General features: G+C 54.1%; 1 protein-coding gene across 3 annotated transcripts; it reads left to right on the top strand.

Annotated features, from left to right (window-relative positions):
- Positions 1–115: 115 nt before the first annotated feature.
- On the top strand, positions 116–24,550 carry NLRP4 (NLR family pyrin domain containing 4). 3 transcript variants are annotated; one of them, XM_089320021.1, is made up of 10 exons: positions 134–252; positions 3,869–3,966; positions 4,420–4,764; positions 9,055–10,624; positions 12,453–12,614; positions 12,967–13,134; positions 18,418–18,588; positions 19,865–20,035; positions 20,116–20,286; positions 24,217–24,550. In XM_089320021.1, exons 1-10 carry the CDS (start codon positions 182–184, stop codon positions 24,305–24,307), a joined length of 3,018 nt encoding a protein of 1,005 aa, XP_089176147.1. In that variant the 5' UTR covers positions 134–181; the 3' UTR covers positions 24,308–24,550. The 3 variants fall into 3 exon arrangements, with proteins under 3 accessions (XP_069919568.2, XP_089176147.1, XP_089176148.1); XM_070063467.2 differs by lacking the exon at positions 3,869–3,966 and having other exon boundaries at positions 116–252; XM_089320022.1 differs by lacking the exons at positions 12,453–12,614; positions 12,967–13,134.

Below are 24,550 nucleotides of genomic sequence, written 5' to 3'. Positions count from 1 at the left end.
CTGGGGACCTCAAATCAGAAGCTCACTCTGAAATATCCACCATTCTCTTGGGTGCCGGGGCAAAAGCTAGACTGACACCCAAAGTGGGGGTGGAGAAAGCTCTGGTTCACCTGTTCCCAGCGCCAATTAGCAGCAAGTCGTCCTGAGCCAATGGGGAGGGAGGAACTTGTTGGCCAATGAAATGGCCCCACAGAGTTTTTCCTCTGGGCTCCAGCTGCCGCCCATCAAGGACCAGCCGGGGAGACCTGGAGGGTGAGTCAGGGCCCCTGTGGCCGGGCGTCTCTTCCGTCGGTTGATTTCCGTGGTTGCTGCCCGTCTCCATTCTCCCCTCTTCTTCCTGCCTCCTTTCTTACCTGGCCGAGAGGGTCCTCACCTCGAGGCGCTCTCTCCATTTTCACTTCTCTAGCACGTTAAAAGGCGGCTCGTGGTGGAGATGCTTAACCCCCTGGGTTCAGGAGTAGTCGACGTCCGAGCCTCCCAAGGCTGGTCCCCCTGGATCCAGGGCCAGGCGGCTCCGCTCTGTTGGCTGGCTTTTTTCGACTCTAAGTTAGTGGCGCAGAGGAGCTACAGGTGCCGCAAGCCTCAAGGCTGCCAGGTGAGCTGAGGCCGACCAGCGAGGGCTCTCGGAAACGCAGCCCAGGGAGTGGATCATGGGGCGAGACCTGGCGTGCAGAAGGTGGCCGCCTCTTTCTGGGATTCCTGACGCCGCTCGAGACGATCAGGAAGCAGAAGCTGGAGCTCCCATAACGGAATACACGTTTTTCCATCATCCTGGTTGCTGATGCCTGGTGTGCGTGAATTTCCAGTACTTTGGCACCAAGATAGATTTACCTGGTGGCTCCATTTCCTCGTGAGTCTTCTGAAGGCTTCCGGGCCCTGTGTTCCAGGTGTGCCTGCCTGGGCTGCCAGCACTCAAAATGGCAGGAATCTGTCTTCTCGCAGCCCCTGAGCCTGGGAGTCAAGCCAGCTTCCCGAGGAGATCTGCTCTTTGGCTTTCCCAGTGGCAACCAGGCAGAGCCCCTCCAGCCATTGGTTTCTCATCTCACCAGAAGCATGGCCAGTCCTTTGAGTGGTGTGTAGCGGCATCGCACCTCTCCGAGGCTTCATTGTGCTGAAGATGATGTCACTTATCTTTTCGTATTCTTTCTTGCCGCCGTGGATCTTCTTTGATGAAGTAGTTGATCTTTTGCTTATCTTTTATTGGATTGATGATTGTCTTGTTGAGTTCTAAGAGTTCTTTGTATATTCTGGATACGAATAATCAGATTGGTCATTTCAAAGGCATTTTCCCCTGGGATGTGGGAAGGCGTCAAGCACTGTATTCATTCTTTTTAAGGCCAAGAAGTGATCTAAACCATGTATTTTTTTAAAGATTTATTTTTTAAAGATTTATTTTTTAAAGATTTATTTTTTAAAGATTTATTTTTTTAAAGATTTATTTTTTTAAAGATTTATTTTTTTAAAGATTTATTTTTTTAAAGATTTATTTTTTTAAAGATTTATTTATTTGAAAGGCAGAGTTATAGAGATGCAGAGGTAGAGAGAGGTCTTCCATCGCTGCTTCACTCCCCAGATGGCTGCAAACGGCTGCAGCCCTACTGATCGTGAGCCAGGAGCTTCTTCCGGGTCTCCCATGCAGGTGCAGGGACCGAAGGACTTGAGCCATCTTCTACTGCCCTCCCAGGCCCTAGCAGAGAGCTGGATCTGAAGAGGAGCATCCGGGACTCAGAACGACACCCATATGGGATGCCGGCACCGCAGGTGGTGGCTTTACCCGCTACGCCACAGCGCTGCCCCTCTCGTGTTCACTCTTAGCGTGTCCTCCACTGAGGAAATGTCTCTAAGAGTGTCTGTCTGTCTCATGGATTGTGCCTTTCATGTTTTACCTAAAAAAGCTCGTAACGATGCCTTGGGTCCAGTAGATTTTCTCCTGCGTCGTCATCTGAAAGTCTTACAATTTTTTGCATCTCCCATTGAGCTCTGTAGCCCGTGTGTACTTGAGTCCTTTTTCTCTTACGGACAGAGAGTAATCGCACGTGCTGTGGGGCACGGTGTGCTTGCTGCACTTACACGGGGCCTTGGGCCACTCGGGGCACTTGAACTATCCACTGTCGCAAACGTTTATTGTTTCTTTGTGATGAGACTATTCAAATCCTGTTCCTGGCTATATTGGAGTGCGTGATTCTTGAGTGTTAACCATACTCCCTCACTGTGTGATAAACACCAGAACCCACTCCTCTACCTGGCCGTGACTTTATACTCATTAACCAAGCTCTCTCCGTTCCTTTACTCTCCCACTGCCCAGCCTTTGATAACCACCATTCTGCTCTCTGCTGCTGCTGCTGCTTTTTTTTTTTTTTTTTTTTTTGACAGGCAGAGTGGACAGTGAGAGAGAGAGGCAGAGAGAAAGGTCTTCCTTTGCCGTTGGTTCATCCTCCAATGGCCGCTGCGGCTGGTGCACCGCACTGATCCAAAGGCAGGAGCCAGGTGCTTCTCCTGGCCTCCCATGGGGTGCAGGGCCCAAGCGCTTGGGCCATCCTCCACTGCCTTCCCGGGCCACAGCAGAGAGCTGGCCTGGAAGAGGGGCAACCAGGACAGGATCTGGCGCCCCGACCGGGACTAGAACCTGGTGTGCCGGCGCCGCAAGGCGGAGGATTAGCCTAGTGAGCTGCGGCACTGGCCACTCTCTGCTTCTATGAGCTCAAGTTTTTTTTTTTTTTAATAGCTTCTTTAAAATTTATTTGAAAAAATAAAATTTATTTGAAAAGTAGAACTACACAGAGGGAGAGAGAGAGGTCTTCCATCTGCTGTTCACTCCCCAAATGGCTGCAATGGCCAGGGGGAGCTCCATCCAGGTCTCCCAGGTGGATTGGCAGGAGCCCAAGCACCTGAACCATCTTCCACTGCTTTCCCAGGCGCATTAGCAGGGAGCTGCATCAGAAGTGGAGCAGCTGGGACTTGAACCAGGGTCCATGCGGGGTGCTGGTGTCATAGATGGTGACCTAACCAGCTGTGCCATGACGCCGGCCCTGAGCTCAGATGTGTTACATCCCACATGAACGAGATCATGGGACTTACTTTTGGGTAAGACGTGAAGTCCGCATCTAGGATATTTTTTTTCTAATCTGGACTTCGTTTCTCCTGCGTGATTTGTGGAAGAGTTCCTCCTCCATGCTTCTGTCACACACCAGTGGTGTGTTGGGGGTAACCACGCCATCTCTGACTACTGAGAAGGGATGTAGTCTCCCACGACTTACGGCTTGGTCTACGTTTGGTTCTACGTTGAAGAGGGGCCCTATGAGAACAGGCTGAGTGTATCCTCTGGATTCCTCCATCTGTGGTCCTCCTGGGAGGTCCTCCTTGTCCATTATCACACTTCTGCCTTCTCGTTACACACTGTGACTATGGAAGCCTTCGTCTGCAGTCTGGGCTCCCATGGTTGATTTTTCCAGCTAGTTGATACTGGCAGAGTGGACAGTGAGAGAGAGAGACAGAGAGAAAGGTCTTCCTTTGCCGTTGGTTCACCCTCCAGTGGCCGCCGCAGCCGGTGTGCTGCGGTCGGCGCACCGCGCTGATCTGATGGCAGGAGCCAGGTACTTATCCTGGTCTCCCATGGGGTGCAGGGCCCAAGCACTTGGGCCATCCTCCACTGCACTCCCTGGCCACAGCAGAGAGCTGGCCTGGAAGAGGGGCAACCGAGACAGAATCCGGCACCCCGACCGGGACTAGAACCCGGTGTGCCGGCGCCGCAAGGTGGAGGATTAGCCTAGTGAGCCGCGGCACCGGCCGATACTGGCATTTATTGTAACGTTCCATCAGGTTGTCCTGGATACTCAAACTGAGTGCTGTGTATGCTGCCTCTCATCAGGCGTCAGCAGAGCTGGGACCAGCGCCATCCTTTTGAGTCTTCTCTCTTAGGTGGAGTTTTCCAGGCATCATTGTGTCCATGGCCCTTCCAATGCGAAGGTGAGGGAGGCTCAGTCTTGTCTGAAGGATTCCTCACCCCCATGCCCTGGAGCTAGCAAGGGACTGGACAAGAAGTTGGTGTTTGGGGCCGGTGTTGTACCATACCAGGTTGAGCACACCTGCAACACCAGCATCCCGTGTGGGCTCCGGTTCGAGTCCCGGCTGCTCCACTTCTGATCCAGCTCCCTGCTAATGCACCTGAGAAAGCAGCAGAAGATGGCCCACGTGCTTGGACCCCTGCACCCATGTGGGAGACCTGGTTTTGGCTTCGCCCAGCCCCGGCTGTTGCAGCTGTTTGGGGAATGAACCAGTGGATGGGACATCTCTCTTGTTCTCTCGCTCTCTCTCTTTCCCTCCTGCCCTCTGTAATTCTGCCTTTCAAATAAATAAAACTAAAAACAAGAAGTTGGTGACCACTTGAAAGAACTTGGGACTGCCTTACATTTTCTACAGGTTGCACTTCTGTCTTATTTCTGGCCACCGCCTCGTTGAAGACCAGCACCTCTGTCCCGGACAAGATGGCATCCTCCTTCTTCTCTGACTTCGGCCTTATATGGTACCTGGGGGAGCTGAGAAGGGAGGAGTTGGCCAAGTTTAAGGAGCTCCTCAGGCTGGAGACTTCGCAACTTGGAATCCAGCAAATCCCCTGGGCGAAGGTAAAGGTGGCGTCCCGGGAAGTTCTCGCGGACCTGCTGACCAAGCACTATGGGGAGCAGCAGGCGTGGGACATGACCTTGAGGATATTTCACACGATGGGCAGGGAGGACCTCTGTGAGAGGGCCAGAAGAGAGAGCGCAGGTGAGTGGGCCCGCGGGGATGAGGCTCGGGCCACAGCTGGGGTGGCTTCTCCCAGCAGAGCCAGACTGTGCGGTGGGAAGATGCTTTTCTGGTGGGGAGGACACAGAACACGTGGCCTTGGTGGTTCTGTGTGGTGGAACATCGGCGTGTGCCTGAACCTGGGTTGTACCTCTCTCTGGCTCTCCCGGGATTTCACCCTAACCGGAGAACTTGCATCCAGGCCAGGAGCTCTCCAAGGAGACGCTGTGGCGCGGGAACTGTGGGTCTGGCCCACCAAGAGCAGCAGTCGGCAGCTGCCGTACATCATATATGATGTCTATACGTGTATAGTGTATGTATGACGTAGACCTGCGCAATGTGTGTAAATGCACTGAGGCTCACTGATTGTCACGTGTGCTTCCTCGGCCATCAAGCGCAGTGCTCCACGGGATTTCTGAGTTGTCTCGAATGCATGCGTTGTAGAGAGAAGCTCTTGTTGGAGAAGCTGTGATACACGAATGATGTCTTCTTTTCGTGTTTATTATTTAGCTTTAGCATTGCACAGTCTTTAACACTCCACCGCATCCGCTTCGTATGCAGACAGTGTACACGGACACATGAATGCTGCTTTTCCTGACAGCAGGGCTAACATCACAGCCGGGGGTTCTTGACAATGGTCGTGTGGGCAGAGCGGGGACGGGCGTGTGAGGAGAGTAGGGAGCGGGGACGGGCGTGTGGGGAGAGCAGAGAGCCGGGGAGGGGCGTGTGGGCAGAGCAGGGAGCCGGGGAGGGGTGTGTGGGGAGAGTGGGGAGCCGGGGAGGGGCGTGTGGGCAGAACAGGGAGCAGGACGGGCGTGTGAGGAGAGCGGGGAGGGGCGTGTGGGGAGAGCGGGGACAGGCGTGTGAGGAGAGCGGGGAGCGGGGAGGGGCGTGTGAGGAGAGCGGGGACAGGCGTGTGAGGAGAGTGGGGAGCGGGGAGGGGCGTGTGAGGAGAGCGGGGACGGGCATGTGGGCAGAGTGGGGAGCTGGGGAGGGGCGTGTGGGGAGAGGAGAGCGGGGAGCGGGACGTGTGTGTGGACAGAGCGGGGAGCAGGGAGGGGCGTGTGGGCAGAGCGGGGACGGGCAGGCGTGTGGGGAGAGCAGGGAGCCGGGACGGGCATGTGGGGAGAGGAGAGTGGGGACGGGCATGTGGGGAGAGCGGGGAGCGGGGACGGGCGTGTGGGCAGAGCAGGGAGCCGGGAGGGGCGTGTGGGGAGAGCGGGGAGCGGGGACGGGCGTGTGGGCAGAGTGGGGAGCCGGGAGGGGCGTGTGGACAGAGTGGGGAGGGGCGTGTGGACAGAGTGGGGAGGGGCGTGTGGGGAGAGCGGGGAGGGACGTGTGGGCAGAGCGGGGAGGGGCGTGTGGGGAGGGCGGGGAGGTGGCCAGGGCTGTGTGCTCAGGGAAGCAGTGTTTCCTCTGAAACCCAGTGAAGACAGGAACACAGCTTCTACACTTTCTATGTGTTAACTTCCACAAATAAGAGAAAACATGATGTTTGCCTTTCTAGTCCAGCGTATGTCACACATAATGATCTCCAGGCCCACGCAGGGCAGTCCTTTTTAAATTGTACATTTTTGTGGGGTGTAACACGAGACTCCAATACTCGTGTGCAGTATGTAATAATCAAATTGGGATGGTTAGTGTTTCTGGTTCCTTTTTTTTGTTTGTTTTTTACTCATATATAGTAGTTACACCCCATTCTGCAATGCAGTGTGATACTTCAGTACATGCCTATAGTTCATACTGATCAAGTCGGGGTGGCTAATATTTTTGATTCTTTAAGGATCACATTTATATCTATCCTGGCATAAATTGTTACTGTTTCTTTGCATTTTTTTTTTATTTGACAGATAGTTAGACAGTGAGAGAGAGGGAGACAGAGAGAAAGGTCTTCCTTCCGTTGGTTCACCCCCCTAATGGCTGCTATGGCCGGAGCTGCGCTGATCTGAAGCCAGGAGCCAGGTGCTTCTCCTGGTCTCCCATGTGGGTGCAGGGGCCTAAGCACTTGGGCCATCCTCCACTGCCCTCCGGGCCACAGCAGAGAGCTGGACTGGAAGAGGAGCAACCAGGTCTAGAACCCAGCACCCATATGGGATGCCGGTGCCACAGGCGGAGGATTAACCAAGTGAGCCACAGCACCGGCCCCATCTTTGCATTTTTTTTAAGATTTGCTTATTTGAAAGGCAGAGTTACAGGTATGCCATAGAAACCGGGGGTGAGAAAGCTCCCTTGGTTCAAACAGGTGCCAGAGACGGTGGTGGGTCAAGCGGTTGATGAGGCCATCGGGCTCAGCTGGAATCCTCAGAACTGGGCAGCAGTCCCGCATCTTCTACAACATGCAGCCTCCGCATCAGACCTTAGCCGTCACAGCATTGCTGGGTTTAGACTGCAGCCTACATGACCTGGGACCACACTCCAGTAGTCGGTGGGGCCAGTATGTTTGTAAAAGAGATACCAGGGGCAGATTTCTTAGGACGGATTTCTGACTGGAGTTCAGACGCAGAACTTATGACGTCTTCCCTCCCTAGACAAAATCCCAGTGGCAGCTGCTTCACTAGTTAACTGGGGGCAGCCGCTTTTCAAAGTGAGTGTGTGTGTGTGGGGGGCACCTGATTTCCTTCCTCTGTCTCTGTCTACAGGCAGAGAGGTCTTCCATCCCAAATGGCTGCAGCAGCCCGAGCTGGGCCTATCTGAAGCCAGGAGCTTCTTTTGAGTCTTCCATGTGGATTAGGGGCCCAAGCACTTGGGCCATCTTCTACTGCTTTCCCAGGCCACAGCAGAGAGCAGGATGGGAAGTGGAGCAGCCGGGACTAGAACTGGCACCCGCGTGGGATGCCGCACCTCAGGCAGAGGCGCGGGCCGCATTCTTTGCATATTTCAAGCTTCTCTGGCAGGAGGTAGCTCTCTGTTAGACTTCGTTCTTAGCCCTCACAGTGACGTGCTCCCCAGATAGCTTCAGTAGCCAGAGCTGGGCGGCAGGGATTCACCTAGTGCGGCATCACCCTCTGCCAGGCATTCCAAGAGAGGTGTAGGCGTCCGAGCCACCAGGCCCAACACCCGCCCCGTCACTGTGTTTGACTTGTGAAAAGTGATTTATGCGAAGAACACTCTTTGAACTTGCAACTTCAATACAACAAAAGGGCGTTGCTGGAGTGTACTTCAGGGAGGTCTGAAGGTAGACCTTCCTGTGGGTGGCTGAGCCTTTACCTCCCTCCACAGCCGGGCCAAGGTCGTGCCCATGTAGTTTGTCCTTGGAGAGTTACGAAACACGGAACTAAAATCGTCAGAGCAGTCGACAGAACCAGGGGCGTAGAAAGGCACTAAGGGATGAGCAAAATGCCTAATAAGCCTGGGGCGCTGGTGGATCCTCGCTGACACCAGGCTGCCACTTGGAGCAGCTAGGAACTTCCGGGGGTGGAAAGATTGGGAGAAGCCATTGTCCTGCCTGCCCGGTGGGTTAGTGCGGCATCACCTGCCTTCCCAGGGGCGCTAGATCAGATCCGTCACCTACGTCCAGGCAAACCCATTAACAGTCACGCAGGGACGTAGCGAAAATTTCTCTTCTACAACAGCCCCCCACATACTTGGTCTATCAGCCACCATTCACTCACAGAAAGCAAAGACCACCCCACTTGTGGAAAGAAGAGTCCTTTTTATAAGGGAGTTTGTTTCCAATACTTTCGGGATGGCTGAAGGATCAAGTTCCAGTCTGGTGCGCCTGAAATACAGCTCTGAATTTCACCACCAGGGCAATCTCCCTCTCCCCTCGCCCTCTTCCCCTCTCTCTCCCTCCCCCCTCTCCTCCCTCTCTCCTCTCCCCCTCGGCCTGAGGGCTATAGTCTGCAGATCCCTGAGAAGAAAAGCTGCTGTAGAAACGAGTGTCCACCTCTTTTTTTTTTTTTTTTGACAGGCAGAGTGGACAGTGAGAGAGAGAGACAGAGAGAAAGGTCTTCCTTTGCCGTTGGTTCACCCTCCAATGGCCGCCGCGGCCGGCGCACCGCGCTGATCCGATGGCAGGAGCCAGGAGCCAGGTGCTTCTCCTGGTCTCCCATGGGGTGCAGGGCCCAAGCACTTGGGCCATCCTCCACTGCACTCCCTGGGCCATAGCAGAGAGCTGGCCTGGAAAAGGGGCAACCGGGACAGAATCCGGCGCCCCGACTGGGACTAGAACCCGGTGTGCCGGCGCCGCTAGGCGGAGGATTAGCCTAGTGAGCCGCGGCGCCGGCGAGAGTGTCCACCTCTAACACGCGGTGCTGTCTCTCGCCCTCCCAGACTCGAGGCCGACAAAGATGTATCAAGACCACGTCAGGAGCACATTTCCCCACGTGTGGTCCAGAGACTCCTTGTTTAGAAGTCACGAGTTCGAGTGGAAGCTGACCCAGGAGGAACGGGAGACTTTAAAATTCGTCTTAGCTCCGACGGACGCCGGAAGACAGTTCCGTACCGTGGTCTTACAGGGATCCAGAGGGATCGGGAAGACGGCACTGCTGAGGAAGCTGATGCTGGCCTGGTCGGACGGCAGCATCTACCAAGACAGGTTCTCGTACGTTTTCTACCTCTGCTGCCGAGAGGTGAGGCAGATGGCCAGCACGAGCCTGGCGTCGCTCATCTCCAGAGACTGGCCTCGCCACTCCACTCCCCTGGCGGATGTCGTGTCCCAGCCTGAGAGACTCCTGTTCCTCGTCGACAACGTGGAAGAGATGAGCGGTGACATGGCCGGGCCCCCGTCCGATCTGTGCAGCCACTGGTTGGAGCCGCGGCCGGGGAAGGTGCTTCTGCGCAGCCTGCTGGCGAAGTCCCTGCTCCCGGCCGCCTTCCTGCTCCTCGCGGTCACGCCCCAGTGCCGAGGGGAGCTGCTGAGCGGGCTGCAGGATCCGAGCGTTAAAACAGTCTTGGGATTCAGCAGGAACAGCAAGAAGCTGTATTTCGGCAGCTTGTTTTCAAACAAGCGTAGAGCCTTGGAAGCCTTCCAGTTGGTGAACAGAAACGACCGCCTCTTCTCCATGTGCCAAAACCCCATCCTTTGCTGGCTCGTGGGCACGTCCATGAAGCAGGATATGGACAGGGGCAGAGATGTGGCGCTGACCTGCCAGAGCGTCACCTCTACGTTCATCTCCTTCATCTTCAACGCGTTCACACCCAACGGTGCTGCGTATCCAACCCAGCAGAGCCAGGAACAGCTGAAGAATCTGTGTTCCCTGGCTGCGGAGGGCACGTGGACACACATACAGTTCTTCAACCAGGAGGTGCTTGGGAGAAACGGGATCGGGGACACGGCCATACCCACGCTGCTGGACACCAAGGTGCTGCGGTGCCGGGCGCCCGAGAACTTGTACGACTTCCCCCACAAGGCTCTGCTGCAGTTCTGCACCGCCCTGTTCTACCTGCTGCAGCACCCCAGCGCACACCCTAACCCTGCAGTCCAGTGCACACGGACGCTACTGCTGACCGTTCTGAACAGAAACAGGTCTTCGATCTTGCTGGGGTTGTTCCTGTTCGGCCTGTTAAACGAAAGGGAGCGACAGAAGCTGGATGCGTTCTTTGGCTCAAACCTGTCCCGACAGAGAAAAGAGGAACTGGAGCAGTTGCTGCAGAACATAAGTGGGTGTGCAGATTTTCACCCGCAGGTGGATTTCTTGGTCTTGTTTTACTGTCTCTCGGAGATTCAGGACGACGTCTTTGCAGGGCAAGTGATGGCCTGCTTCCAAGAACTGAACTTGACCTTCCTTTCCAGCTCCGACCTGGGGATGGCTGCCTCCTACTTAAAACATTGTTACAACCTGAGGAAGCTTTGCTTTTCCATCCAAGCCCTGTTTAGGGGAGAAGACCCGAGGACGTACAGGTGAGCCCCTCCATTTCAGAGTCCATCCGTGTGCTCAGACGGGTCTCTTGATGGAATAGCGCCTACTTGTGTAGGGTCATGGTTAGATTCTCGCCTTTTCTGTCAAACAGGAGTTAGTTCAAGTCCCCAGTTGGCTCTCTGTGGAAAATTTTTAAGGATGTATTTACTTATTTGAAAGGCAGAGTGATGGAGGTAGGGGAAAAAAGAGAGGGAGAGAGCTCGTTGAGCCACTAGTTCACTCCCCAAATGGACACAACCGCCAGGGCTGGGCCAGGCCAAAGCCAGGAGCCAGATGCTCCATCCGGTCTCCCGAGTGGATGTCAGGGTCCCAACACTTGGGCCGTCTCCCACTGCTTTCCCAGGTGCATTAGCAGGGAGCTGGACTGAACGTGGAGCAGCCAAGACCCAAACCCCTACTAGGACTGGGCTGCCGGTGTTGCAGGCGGTGGCTTAACTGTGTACCACGACACTGGCCTGGTGTCTGACTCCAGTCACCGAACGTGTGTCCCCCAGTCCTGTACATTTTGCTGCAAATCAGAGTTTCATTCTTCTTGTGTTCAGACAACGTAACTGACGCTCAGTGACCTTGTCCCTGAGACGCATGCTTTCCTAGCTGCCGTTGTCCCATGAGGAAACTGGCCGTGGGGTTAGCGTTGGGACTCCCCATAAAGACGTGATGGGATTTTGAGGTCATGGTCATGCTTTTCACCCTGAGTGGGTCACTGAGAACACTGCCATTGTGTCTCACATACACCTGCCCATCATTCAGAAAAGCACCCAGAATCAATACTTACATCTCTCCCACTGGACCATAACTGGACTCTTTCTTCACATCCCAGCTTCAAAATACACTTTGAAAGTTACTCTAAGGATCTTATGGGGGTCGGCACTAGGGCTTAGTGGGTAAAGTGACCGCCTGTAGTGCCAGCATCCCATAGGGGTGCCAGTTCAAGTCCAAGCTGCTCCACTTCCAATCCAGCTCTCTGCTATGGCCTGGGAAAGCAGTAGAAGATGGCCCAAGTCCTGGGGCCCCTACACCTGCGTGGGAGACCTGGAAGAATATCTTGGCTTCTGCCTGGCTCTGCCCTGGCTGTTGGAGGCTACCTAGGGAGTGACCAGCAGATGGAAGACCCCCCCAACACACACACCTCTGCCTCTGCCTCTCTGTAACTCTGCCTTTCAAATAAATAGGTCTTTAAAAAAAATCTTGCAAATTCCAATTTGGTACTAGGCAAGATGGCTAAGAGGTGGATTGTGTTATGGCCATGGGACAGGTGAGGTATCGCACCCCAAATTCAAGGGAGCTGGCCAGTTCCCAAGGGGAGGACGCTGCACACAGGCTGTTGGGGCTGAGGCAGGGGTGTCAAAGGTTGGGCTCAGCTGTGGTGTCTGGACCCACCTTTCACTGTGGAATGACGGGCACTGGACACAGGCAGGGCTCCTCAACCTTGGCACCAGAGGTGACTTTGGAGTGGCCTTCCTGGGGGTTGAAGGAGACTGTTCTGTGCGTTGTGGGGGGTGTGGAAGCATCCCTGGCCTCTGTTATATGCCGGAAACGCCGCTCCCTCCGGGGAACAGCCAAGCACGTCTGCGGTGTTGCAAGATGACCTGCGCTGACCCGGCTTCTCCCTGACTGCAAGAGGGGCTGGGTCACGTGCCTCCTGCCGCTGTGTCGGTGGAGGGGTGGGCGGGGGGCAGCTTCAGCATCGGTGGGCGGGCGGCTTTGGCCATGGTGGGGGGTGCCTTCGGCCGTCGGGGGCGGGGGCGGGGGCGTGGCTTCGGCCCTCGGCTCACTCGTGGAAAGCGTGTTCTTCCTTCTCCGCGGCAGGACGAGGCAGAACTTCTTGTACTGGTCTCAGATCTGCTCTGTGCTCGCCTCCAGTGAGCACCTCCAGGAACTGCAGGTGGTGGACAGCAGCTTCACGGAGCCTACCTTGGTGATCTTCTGTCATCAACTGAGGCAGCCCGGGTGCCGCTTGCAAAAGCTCATGTGAGTGCAAGGCAGTCCGGACCTGTAGCTCTCGTCTCGGACCAGCTGCGTAGACGGAGAGCTGCAGCCCAGGGCACGGACGCGGAGAAACGGGGTCCTGGCCTCTGCCCTCCACCGAGCGGCGGTCGCTCCTGGTTGGGGTCACAGCCATCTGCAGTCGTTGGCAACTGTTCTGTGGGGGGTGACTGGAAAAATCGGCTGGGGTTGAGAACCAGCGGGCTAGCTGGCTGGGTGGTGAACAGTCTGAGCTAATTATGAAGTTGTCGTCGGAAGCCATCAAAGACAGACAGGCGCTCAGGCTGGGCTCCAGGGCCAGAGAGCAGGAAAACCTTAACAACGTTGGTTGTTGCAGGATGAATAAAGTCACCATGACGTGTGAGAAGCTGGCTTTCTTCGAAGTGTTCACTCACAACCCAGGCTTGAAATACCTGAGACTCAACCGCATGGCTCTCTCGTGGGATGACGTGAAGTTGCTGCGTGAGGCCCTGAACCACCCGATGTGCGGCCTGGAGGGGCTCCTGTAAGTCTCCCTGGTCCCCAGGTCCCTGGCTGGAGGCCAGAGGGGACCGTGCGCTGTTCCCACTGCCCACCTCTGTCCACCTGTCTGCTTCCTGCCTGTCGTATGCAAACTAAACCTGCTGGGAAACCGAGGGCAGAGTACGGAAGCCAGTTAGTGACGCACGTTCTTGGGAAGAACAACTTGGCTATCGTGTGACCCGGAAATTCCACTGTTCGGCGCGTGTTTGGCAGTTGCCTGGTTCCGTTTGCTAAAAGACAGACATGAAACGTTCGTGTCCGTTATTCATAACACTGAAAAAATGTCAATGAACCCTGGCGGCGAGTTCCATGAGAGAGCTGTGGCTGTATGCTCATCTTCCACGAGGGGGAACGGTCTGCAGCGTAGGAAAAAATGGAGAGGAAACGCGCATGTCAGTGACGGGACTGTGTCAGACTTAGGGCAGACCGTGTGGTTTTATTGACATTCAAAGAACAGTGGAAACCTTGGTTAGGTTGGCGACAGGTGGGGAGCACAGGACGTAAGGGATGTGCCCACCTGGATGTGTCTAGACCTGGACGCAGGTAGCACAAGTGCATTGACCTTCTGAACGCACTCACAACTGGTGCGGCTTTTCCCTGGTGTACATGTGGTATATATATGCCAAGCATTTTTTAAAATCAAGTAAGAATTCCCCCCCCCTTTTCTTTAAGACTTATTTTTATTTATTTGAAAGGCAGAGAGACAGACAGAGATCTTCCATCCACGAGTTCACTCCCCAAATGGCTGCAACGGCTGGGGCTGGAATGATCGGAAGCCAGGAGCTTCTTCTGGGTCTCCCACGTGGGTGCAGGGGCGCAAGCACTTGGGCCATCCTCCACTGCTTTCCCAGGAACACTAGCAGAGAGCTGGATTGGAAGTGGAGCAGCCAGGACTCGAACTGGCGCCCACAGGGGATGCTGACAGTGCAGGCAGGAGCTTAACGCTCTATGCCACAGTGCCAGCCCCAGAAGCCGCATTCATATTTAGTCTCTACTTAGTGCGTTGGCATCAACAGGTTCAGATACTTCTCCTTTCGATGCTTTGCTATTTCTCTAAGCTCCCATCAGTCAAACACACAAAGATTCAAAGAGAATTAATGATACAATTCTCACACCAAAAAGCTTGTGCTTTTCAAATATGCAATGTGACGATCTTAGTGTATAGTCACAGTGACGTGGAACCATCCTGGTCCTCTAATTCTGGAACATTCTCATCGCCTTGATAAGAAACCCCTGGCCTGTGGAAACCACTCCACGCTTGATGGGTTTTCCTCTTCTGGACGTCTCATAGAAATTGAATTACACAATGTGTGGGTTTTAGTGAGTGGTTTGCTTTCACTCAGCGCCATACTTCCAAAATTCATCAGTTTTACCACGTATCGGTGCTCCACTCCTTCTTGTCGCTAAGTAGCCTTCTTTCGCATCAGTAGAAATGGTTTTGTTAATCTACTGAGAATATTTACATTATTTGTTGTTTTTGACAGGCAGAATGGACAGTGAGAGACAGAGACAGAGAAAGGTCTTCCTTTGCCGTTGGTTCACCCTCCAATGGCTGCCACGGCCGGCGCACCGCACTGATCCGAAGCCAGGAGCCAGGTACTTATCCTGGTCTCCCATGGGGTGCAGGGCCCAAGCACTTGGGCCATCCTCCACTGCCTTCCCAGGCCATAGCAGAGAGCTGGCCTGGAAGAGGGGCAACCGGGACAGAATCCGGCACCCCGACTGGGACTAGAACCCGGTGTGCTGGCGCCGCAAGGCGGAGGATTAGCCTAGTGAGCTGCGGCGCCGGCTGCATTGTTTCTGACTCTTGACTCTTCTGAACAGTGTATCATGAACATTTTGGTTTCAGTTCTCTTGGGCTAGTGTCTAGGAATGTAATTGCTGGGTCACATTTAACTTTTGGAGAAACCATCAAATTACTTAGTGGCTGCACAATTTTATGTTCCCTCCAGCAATGTATAAGGGTTCTAATTTCTCCAATCCTTGCCAATATTTATTTTCCTTTTTCACATTATTATAGCCATCCTGACGGGTGTGAAGTAGAATCTCGTTAGGGCTTTTTAAACAGATTTATTTTATTTATTTGAAAGGCAGAGTGATAGAGGTGGGGGGAGAGATCTTGCACCTGCTGGTTTACTTCCCAAACAGCCACAGTGGCCAGGGCTGGGCACTCCAAAGCCAGAACCTAGAGCGCCCTCTGGCTTCCCCATGTGGCTGGCACAGGGGCCATCACTGGCTGCTCTCCCAGGCTCATGAGCAGGGAGCTGGACTGGAAGCAGAGCAGCCAGGTCTCAAGCTGGTTCTGCAACATGGGAGGGGTGTCACAGGCGGCAGCTCAACCCGCTGTGCCACATGCCGGCTCTCGGTGGTTCAGGCTTTCTTTCCCTGGATGACCTGGTGAGGGTGAGCACCATCTCCTGTGCTTTCCGACCACTGTGGATCCTCTCCGGAGAAACTTCACCCCAGTCCGTCTCATGTTTTTAGTTGCAGTGCCTTTGTTGGGTCACGAGAGTTCTTCATATATGTTGACATGCACGTGTGCTGACTGTGACTTACTGCATCCCATTCGGAGTTGTCTTCACTTGGGATTTGTTATCTTGGGTCTCTAGTACTTCTGGTGACCTGTGTCAGAAATCATTACGTAACCCAACATCGTTACGACGAATGCCGCTGTCTTCTAAAAGTTTCGTTGGTTCTTCTTTTTCAAATAAATAAATCTTTAAAAAAAAAAGTCAGAGTTAGACAGAAGGAGAGGCAGAGAGAGAGAGAGGTCTTCCATCCGCTGGTTCACTCCCCAAATGGCCACAATGGCCGGAGCTGCACCGATCTGAAGCCAGGAGCCAGGAGCTTCCTCCAGGTCTCCCACGTGGGTGCAGGGCCCAAGGACTTGGGCCATCTTCTACTGATTTCCCAGGCCACAGCAGAGAGCTGGATCGGAATTGGAGCAGCTGGGACTCAAACCAGTGACCATTTGGGATGCCGGTGCTGCAGGCGGTGGCTTTACCTGCTACATCACAGCACTGGCCCCTGGTTCTTCTGTCTGAAGATTCATTCTGAGTTCCATTTTGTGTGCAGTCTGAAGTAGGCTCATCCTGTTCTCACTTCCTGAACATCAGGTCTGGAATCTGGGAATAACTTTGAAACACACCTTCCCCAACAGTCTTCCCAGAGCGATGTGAGCAGCCATGGGCGGGTGACTTTCCAGCTACGCTTTCATTTTTATTTTTTATTTGACAGAGTCCAACAGTGAGAGAGACAGAGAGGTCTTCCTTTCACTGGTTCAGCCCCCAAATGGCCTCTACGGCTGGTGCTGTGCCGATCCAAAGTCAGGAGCCAGGTGCTTCCTCCTGGTCTCCCATGCAGGTGCAGGGCCCAAGCACTTGGGCCATCCTCCACTGCCCTCCCAGGCCACAGCAGAGAGCTGGACTGGAACAGGAGCAACTGGGACTAGAACCCGGTGGCAGCATGGGATGCAGGCACCACGGATGCAGGATTAACCAAGTCAGCCACGGCGCCGGCCCCCAACTTTCATTTTTCGATAACAACCATGACTGTTTATGTCTTTGCTCTGTTGTCCCTGAGCCTGGTTTATTTTCTGTGGCAGCAGAGGTAAGGAGAGTGCAGGACTTAATAAACCATACCCCTGGCAGCACAGAGCTGCTCGGTTGGACTGCAGCAGCAAGCCCCGGGACGCCCGCTCCAGGCTTCCTCTGGGGAATGCTCTTTGAGGAGACGCCTCTTGCCCAGAGGCCCCTTGTTCTAGAGTGGACACATGCAAAACCTAAGTGGGGCCCAGCTGAGGGGTGAGTTTGGGAATAGCACACAAGCGTCCCTTTAAAACACACACACATTGTGGTCAAGCATGGTTGCCCCATGGGGATTCAGAGGGTGGGGTGGGGTCCTTGCAGACTACGCTGTGTGTTTCGCGTGTCTCCCAGGTGCAGGGAGAGGAGTCCCTGGCGGGGGTGGTGCTAAGAATAGATAAGCTGGGACCGAGCGAGTCCCAGTGGACTTCCATCAGGGCCTAGGCGACGGGTCAGTGGGCATCGGGGATGGACTCGAGTTCAGTGCGGTTTACGTGGACAGCAGATGTTTGCTTCTTGTCTGTGGTAGGGTTAGGGGCGGAGACGTCAGTCCACGGGATCTCCCCTTCCCGCAGGCCGGCGAGCCGTGGCCTTGCCCCTGACGACTGCCGAGTCTTGGCCTGGGTCCTCTTCTCCGGCCAGAGGCTATAGCAGCCCCCTTAGGGGAGGGATGCACCTGCTGCCCGGCCTGCGTGTAAGCAGGCTTCGGGTGGTCTGTCCGTCAGCAGAGGTTTGTCAAGGCACGGAGCCTGAGAATCAAAGCCTTGGGTTCTAGCCCCGGGTCTGCAGGTGCGCACGACCTCTCATGCGAGTTGTGTAACCTCTCACTCTCGGCTTGCTCCTCTGTAAACAGAAGGGGCAGTGACCAGCATGTGAGGTCAGCCCAGGCTCGGGGGATCCACATCTGTGAGTCCCACCCACCGCAGACCACAAACATCAGAAAACATGGCATCTCATTATTCCCTGAACACCAAACAGTGAAACTCCTGCTGACCTGGTATTGTCATTGTGACACACTGGTGTCGTAAGTGACCGCAGAGGTGGCTTAAAGTACTCCCTCCCCCTCCCCCCCCTTCTCCCTCCTTCCTCTCTCTCTCCCCCTCCCTCTCTCAGAGCAGCCATGATGATCCAAGGGGCACACCTGTAACCAGTGTGTCCTCAGGGTGTTTGTCTTCCTGTGATCCAAGGTTTCCCCTATTCCACCTTGGCTTTGGGACTGTATCAGTACCCTGGGGTGACCCTCCAGGGGGCAGTGTTGGCTGGGGTTGGGGGGCTCACAGAGAGGCTGGGATGGAAGGTGGCTTCCCGGGCCAGGTTCTGATCCGTGTGCACAGCGCAGAGGCCTGGGAGGAGCCTTCTGCGGGGTTCGAGGGATCTGAGCCTGGGGCTGTGGGGCACAGTCCTGTGCTGTCGGCCCATGCGACCCGGAGGCGCCAGGTGGAGGACTCAGAATGGACCCACCCAGGGAAGGAGATGGAATTAGCTTTAAACTCGGTGCTACTCTTATTAAAAAAAATTCTTCAAAGCGAGACCTAGAAGGATCAAGAGCAAGGAAAAGACCGGGTTTGCGGGGGGATTCTGTGTGCGAGACTGCAGAGCCGTCGGCTGGAGTGGGAGCGTGTGCCACGCCGACCTGGGTGCCTTTTCCCTGCTCTCAGTTCGCCCGTGCTTCCGTCCTGCAGGTTGACCAGTTGCCACCTCAGTGAGGCCGCCTGGGAACTCCTGGCTCAAGTCCTCATTTCCAACTGCAGGCTGCTGTACCTGGACGTTAGTATCAACATCCTGGGAGACGCGGGGCTGAAGCAGTTCTGTGACGCCCTGAGACACCCCAGCTGCCGCCTGCGGTCTCTGCGGTGGGTTCCCCCGGGGCCAGGATGTCTGCCAGAGCTGGGAGGCGCTCGGTGCCGGGGAGACCACGGGTCTGTGCTGAGGATGCGTGGTGGGGAGTGGGGGGCGGCTCCAGAGCCCCTGGCTGGGTTCTGTGGCATTGTCCCGGGGACAGATGCACAGCCTGACTCCCGTGCTGCAGGCTTGGCTCCTTGAGAGCGGCCGCACTATGCAGTCAGTGTGCAGAAAGGCTTGGGGGTGGGGGAGTCTGACTAGGCACAGGGGATGGTTTTATGGCTAGAACCATGTCTGCCAGTGTTCTCTGAGAGGGATAAATACCACGGGTGGGTGGAAAAATAGATCCCAAATCCCAGGTGCAAGGGTAAACCATGGAGGCAGGGTCCCCAAACCACGCGTGGGAATTAGCGTGGATGGAACAAGGGATGCTTTAGAGAGGAATGGGGGAGGAGGGCGTGAGGAGACCACCACATTCGTGCTGTGACAGTCGGAGAAGGAACTCGTACAGTAAAACCAGCAGAAAGGGTGACATCCAACACGTAGAAATTATCAGTATAATTAAGACTGTAAGAGAGGGGTGAGGCAGGAGATCAGACAAAAGTAAAAGATTGGGGACACAGAAGCTAGATCTAGCAGGCAACATGGAAGAGAAAAACATGCAAACTATAAAAGAGAAAATGGAACTTGGAGGATGGTGCCAGCTCACTTAGTGGGAATCCCCGGGGTGAAGGAGTTAGGCTGGTGCCAGTGGCCAGCAGAACCCATCAAGGAGACAAACTCAGACGTGCGCAGGGCAGAGTGAGCGGTGAGTCTTGGCAACGTGTGGGCGGCGTCCAAAACCAGCCCTGTGCTCAGGACTTCCGACGTGGGACAGCAAGAGTGAAACCCACCAGGGAGCCAAGTTGACGTCCTAGGGCCAGAAAGTGGTAAGGGGATCGCTGGGCTGAGGTGAGGACGGAGTGAGTGTGGGCATAGAGGTCTCCAGCCCAGACACTGCACCCTGGACGTGCCAGCTCTCAGCTCTGCAGAGAGGGGGCACGGGAGGACAGACGGACCTGACCCCAAACAGAGGCGAAAAAGGACCAGATTAGGACTTGCGTCCTTCTAGTCGTATTGAATACTAAGAACGAGTGTTTCCGGATTTTTTTAACGTGCATGGGTTTGGCACAACCTCAGGAGTGTGGTAAACGCCGCTGAGCTGTTCGGCAGTTAACTTCTCGTGATGTGGATCTCCCCCACGCAAAGAGATGCGTGGGGGAACGTGAGACCATTCTTCCTTTGCAGCGTGTTCGAATGTTTGATCACCGCCGCCGGCTGTGGAGACCTGGCCCAGGCTCTGGTCGGCAGCCAGGACCTCAGGTGTCTGCAGATTGGGAGCAACGCTATAGGGGACGCCGGCGTGAAGCTGCTGTGTGAGGCGCTGGTGCAGCCCAGCTGCCACCTGGAGACCCTCGGGTAGGTCCTGCCAAGGCTCCCATCCTCACCATGCGCTGCTTCTCGGCTCGCCTGCTTCTCACCCTGTGTCTTGATTGCAGGCTGCAGATATGTGGGTTAAGCAGCGCCTGCTGTGAGGATCTGGCTTACGCTCTCACCGGCAGCAGGACTCTGCAGGATTTGGACCTGTCCTGCAACGCCCTGGACCACAATGGGCTGGCTGTGCTGCTGGCAGCCGTGAGCCACCCAGAGTGTGCCCTGAAGGTGCTGAGGTGAGCTGCCAGGGGTCCTGCTTGGTGGGAGGCATCCCTGGGCTTGGAAGGGATGTGCTGGGACCGGAAATGCACTCTGACCCTTTGCATTTCAAATGTGAATACCATGCCCCCTTTGAGCGGCAGTGAGTACAAAGTCCTGGCCACCAGTGATGCTTCCTAAATGAGGATACTTGGTACTAGTATAATGCAAACGGTCACAGCACTGAGCAGCACACTTACAAATGCAGTTGTGTATCCGTAGATCTCTATGTTGGTAAACATAGCCTCTGTTGACCAGAAGGCCCTGAGTTAGGACATTTTGACTTTACAAAAGTGTTGGTTTGCACTTCCTTTCTTTCTTTTTTTTTTTTAAAGACATTTATTTACTTGAAAGACTGAGTTGGAGAGAGCAAGAGAGAAGAGAGCGAGAGAGAGAGAGCAAGAGAGATACTTCATTCACTGGTTCAATCCCCAAGTGGTGGTAACGGCTGAGACTGGGCCAGGCTGAAGCCAGGAGACTGGAACTTCATCCAGGTCTCCCACATGGGTGCAGGGACCTAAGCACACAAGTCCTCTTCCTCTGCTTTCCCAAGTGCATTAGCTGGGAGCTGCACCAGACGTGGAGCAGCCAGGACTCGAGTCAGTGCTCAATGGGACGCCAGTGTTGCAGGTGGGCAGCTAAAGCCACTCTGCCACAGTGCTGGCCTCAGACTGGACAATGTTTGCCATTTTTCCATATTCACTTCATGTGTAGGTGTTGAACACGTATGCATGAATACCTTTTTTCTCAAACAGGGACATGAGTACAAAATGTGGGGTCATGACAGTGATTACAGAGTGAGGAAAGACGGGTATTTTGTCGTGCAGATGATAGCATTCAGTGGAGACAATGTTGATGATGATCTGTATGCCCATATGCCGTCACGTGTCTATGCTCTGCATCTGTTGACTTCCACATACGAGAGAGAGCACGTGGCGTTTGTCTTGGTGGGTCTGAGTTGTCACTTAGCACCCAGTTTGTTGCAGATGTCAGGATTTTGTTCTTGTTGATGGCTGGATAGTATTCTATTGTGTGTGTGTGCACACATTTTCTTCATCCAGTCATCAGCTTATGGACATCTAGCTTGGTTCATATCTTTGCTGTTGTGAATTGAGCTGCTATAAACATGGAATTGGATGTGGCTCTCTCATACGCTGACTTCACTTCCCAGAAATGGGATAGCCAGGCCGTATGGAAGATCCGTATGCAGCTTTTGAAGAATCTCTGTAGTGTTCTCCATAATGATTGTACTAATTAGCATTCCGTATATTAGGGTACCCTTCTTGACTTAGGGTATTTTTAATTAATCAAGATGTATCACACCATGAGTCAAGGAGGATCTATTCTTGTACATACACAGGTATTATAATTGACAGTATGTAAATGTAGAGTTGATGTAATTTTAACTTATATAGATATAAAACAAATTATTTGTATGTTATTATTTATTAGCTAACTACACATAAATCCTTAGCATTTCTCTTTCTCTTCATTTTCCTTTACCCTTTTCCAAGAAATATGTGGTCGAGACAATCCTAAGCAGTTACTAGGCCATTCCTTTCTGGAAAATGGATGTATAAGATGTCAGGTTAAAACTGCTGAAACTCCAGAGTGGGGGGATTGGCGTGGCCGTTGAGGCTGCACTTGGCATGTCCACATTCCATGTTGGAGGGCCTGGGTTCAAGTCCCGGCCCCTCTCCTGATTCCAACGTCCTGTTAATGTGCCGCTGGGGGAAAGCAGGTGACGGCTCAAGTATTGGGTTCCTGCTGGCCTGTGTGTTAGACCTAGACAGAGTCCCAGGCTCCTGGCTTCAGCGCTGCCCACCCAGGCCACTGCACATGTGGGTGTCTGGGGAGTGAACCAGTAGATGGGTGGTGTTCTCTCCCCCCCCCCTCAAAAATGAAAAAACCATAAAGAACCATTGAACTGCAGTGCTGGAAAGCAGTCTCTTCTCTTCTCTGCTGAAAGGTTCACTTGCTGGAAGCCCGTCTTTGTAATCTCCGTCGGGGCTGGTGCTGGAAGCCCGTCTTTGTAATCTCCGTCGGGGCTGGTGCTCTCTAACTTGTGCTCACAGCTCAAAACGTTCCTCTCTGAGTCTTGGAGATCTGTGTGGATTCCTAGCTTTTTCGTGTTTGGCTCTGTGGCCTGGGCCAGGCACCTGTTCTGTCTGTGGGTCAGTCCTCTTTGAAGAACAGGAATAATTATCTGACGTGGTGATTATGAAAATAGACACCGGATGGTAAGATAAATTTGATGAAACCAGATAGGTGATTTTCACACTCACGTGAGGGTTTTGCTTTGGTTTTTCCCTGACGTGGAATCTTTGTGGGTTCTGACGGAACACAGTGTAATCTTTCACCACACATAGACAGTGCGGCTGCTCGGGTCAGGTCATTAGCATTTCCATTTCCTTATTTCTGTTTGGAGTCTCTCCACTTCTCCCCCATGGACAAACTCACAAAGATGTGTACTAAGACACTTGGGTGCACCAAAGAACATAGCTTACTCTGGCAATGAGGTGGAGCGACTTGGAACCTTTGCAGCTAAACAGATACCAGGGACAGGGAGCATTTACGTCTAAGAAGCGAGACAGGATCTTCAGTCCTCTGTCTGATGCAAGACAACAGCAGAGTGTGGCATACAACAGCAGGGACCCCAGAACCGCGTGGCTGGGATGGGTAGCCTCACCCTAGCACGCTCAGGTTTTGTTTAACTTGGGCCAGTTCCTTAACATTGCTTAGCCTCAGTGTCTGCATCACAAATAAGAGTATGACACTTTTATGAAATAAGCATGTGGGGCCAGTGTTGTGGCGTAGTGGGTAAAGCCACCATCTGCAGTGCTGGCATCCCATATGGGCGCCGGTTTGAGACCCGGCTGTTCCACTTCCAATCCAGCTCTCTGCTATGACCTGGGAAAGCAGTAGAAGATGGCCCAAGTGCTTGAGACCCTGCACCCACATGGGGGACCTGGGAGAAGCTCCTGGCTCCTGGCTTTGGATCAGTGCAGCTTTGGCCATTGGGGCCAATTGGGGAGTGAACCAGCAGATGGAAGACCTTTCTCTCTGCCTCTGCCTCTCCTTCTCTGTGTAACTCTTTCAAGTAAATAAATCTTTAAAAAAATATGCACATAAAACCCTTCACAGAGGGTTGGACCAGGCTCTGGGATGATGGGAACTAGTGCTATTTTGTCTTTATTTTTTTCATCTACCTGGAAGTCAGAACAACAGAGATTTTCATCCACTTTCGGTTCACTCTCCAAATGCTTGCGACAGCCAGGCATGGCCCAGGCCAAAGCCTGAAGCCAGGAACTCCATCCAGGTCTCTGATGTGGGTGGCAGGGGCCCGAGCACTGGAGCTCATCTGCTGCCTCACGGAGGTGTTGCAGGAAGCTGGATCTGAAGCTGACGAGTGACGACTCGGCCCGGCACTTCAATACGGGATACGAGTGTCCCAAGTGGCACCTTAACCCACTGTGCCTCGATATCCACTCCGTTCTACCTCTTCAAAATAAACACAGCTTCAGGCTTCCGCCCCGGCTTCCCGACTCCTCGTGCAAACGTTAATGTTTCCGTGGAGTCAGAGCTTTGGGTATCACAGATTCCGGACGTGTGTGCTGCTGGACCGGGGTGCAGGTGGCAGGGGTGGGGAGACCTGCGTAAGCCTTGGCACCCCTGTGTGCATTGACATCAAGTCCATTGCTTGAAGTCCGTCACGTGTGGGCTGGAGGACTTAGACATGAATGGGGGCTGCTGTGTTTTCTTTTTTGGAGAGTCGGGAGTGGACACTTTGCAGATCCCACCGTGTGGTGGCCAGGCCCTTCCCCTGGTAGGAATGGATGGAGAAATTAGGTGCAGAGGGGAGTCCTAGAGAGGTGGGGACTGAACAGGGCCTCTCTTGTGTTTGACAGGCTGAAACACATGGAACTCGGAGAGGAAACCCAGGCGCTTCTGACGGCTGTGCAAGAGCGGAATCCCTACCTGAGGGTCATCAGCCAATGACAAGGACAGGCCGGGCTCACGAGAGCAGACTCCGCCTGCAGGCACTGTCATCCCATGCGGGAACCGACTGGGGACTGGGCCTGGGCCCCCGGTTGTCTGCGCTCTGCACTCGGGCGCGGTGGCTGTGCTGGGAACTCGGGCAATGCGGTTTCCCTGGGAGTGAGGGTTTTAACTTGCTCGGTGGCCTTGGACGAGCCACGGACAATTTTAAACGCTCAATAAAGTAGTTTTTGTTTAAACACT

This window comes from Oryctolagus cuniculus, chromosome 18 (genome assembly GCF_051225735.1).
Source record: "Oryctolagus cuniculus isolate XC-2025 breed Fujian yellow rabbit chromosome 18, ASM5122573v1, whole genome shotgun sequence".
NCBI lineage: Eukaryota > Metazoa > Chordata > Mammalia > Lagomorpha > Leporidae > Oryctolagus > Oryctolagus cuniculus.
Note: the sequence above shows the minus strand (reverse complement) of the source record. Positions and strands in the feature narration are given on the sequence as shown.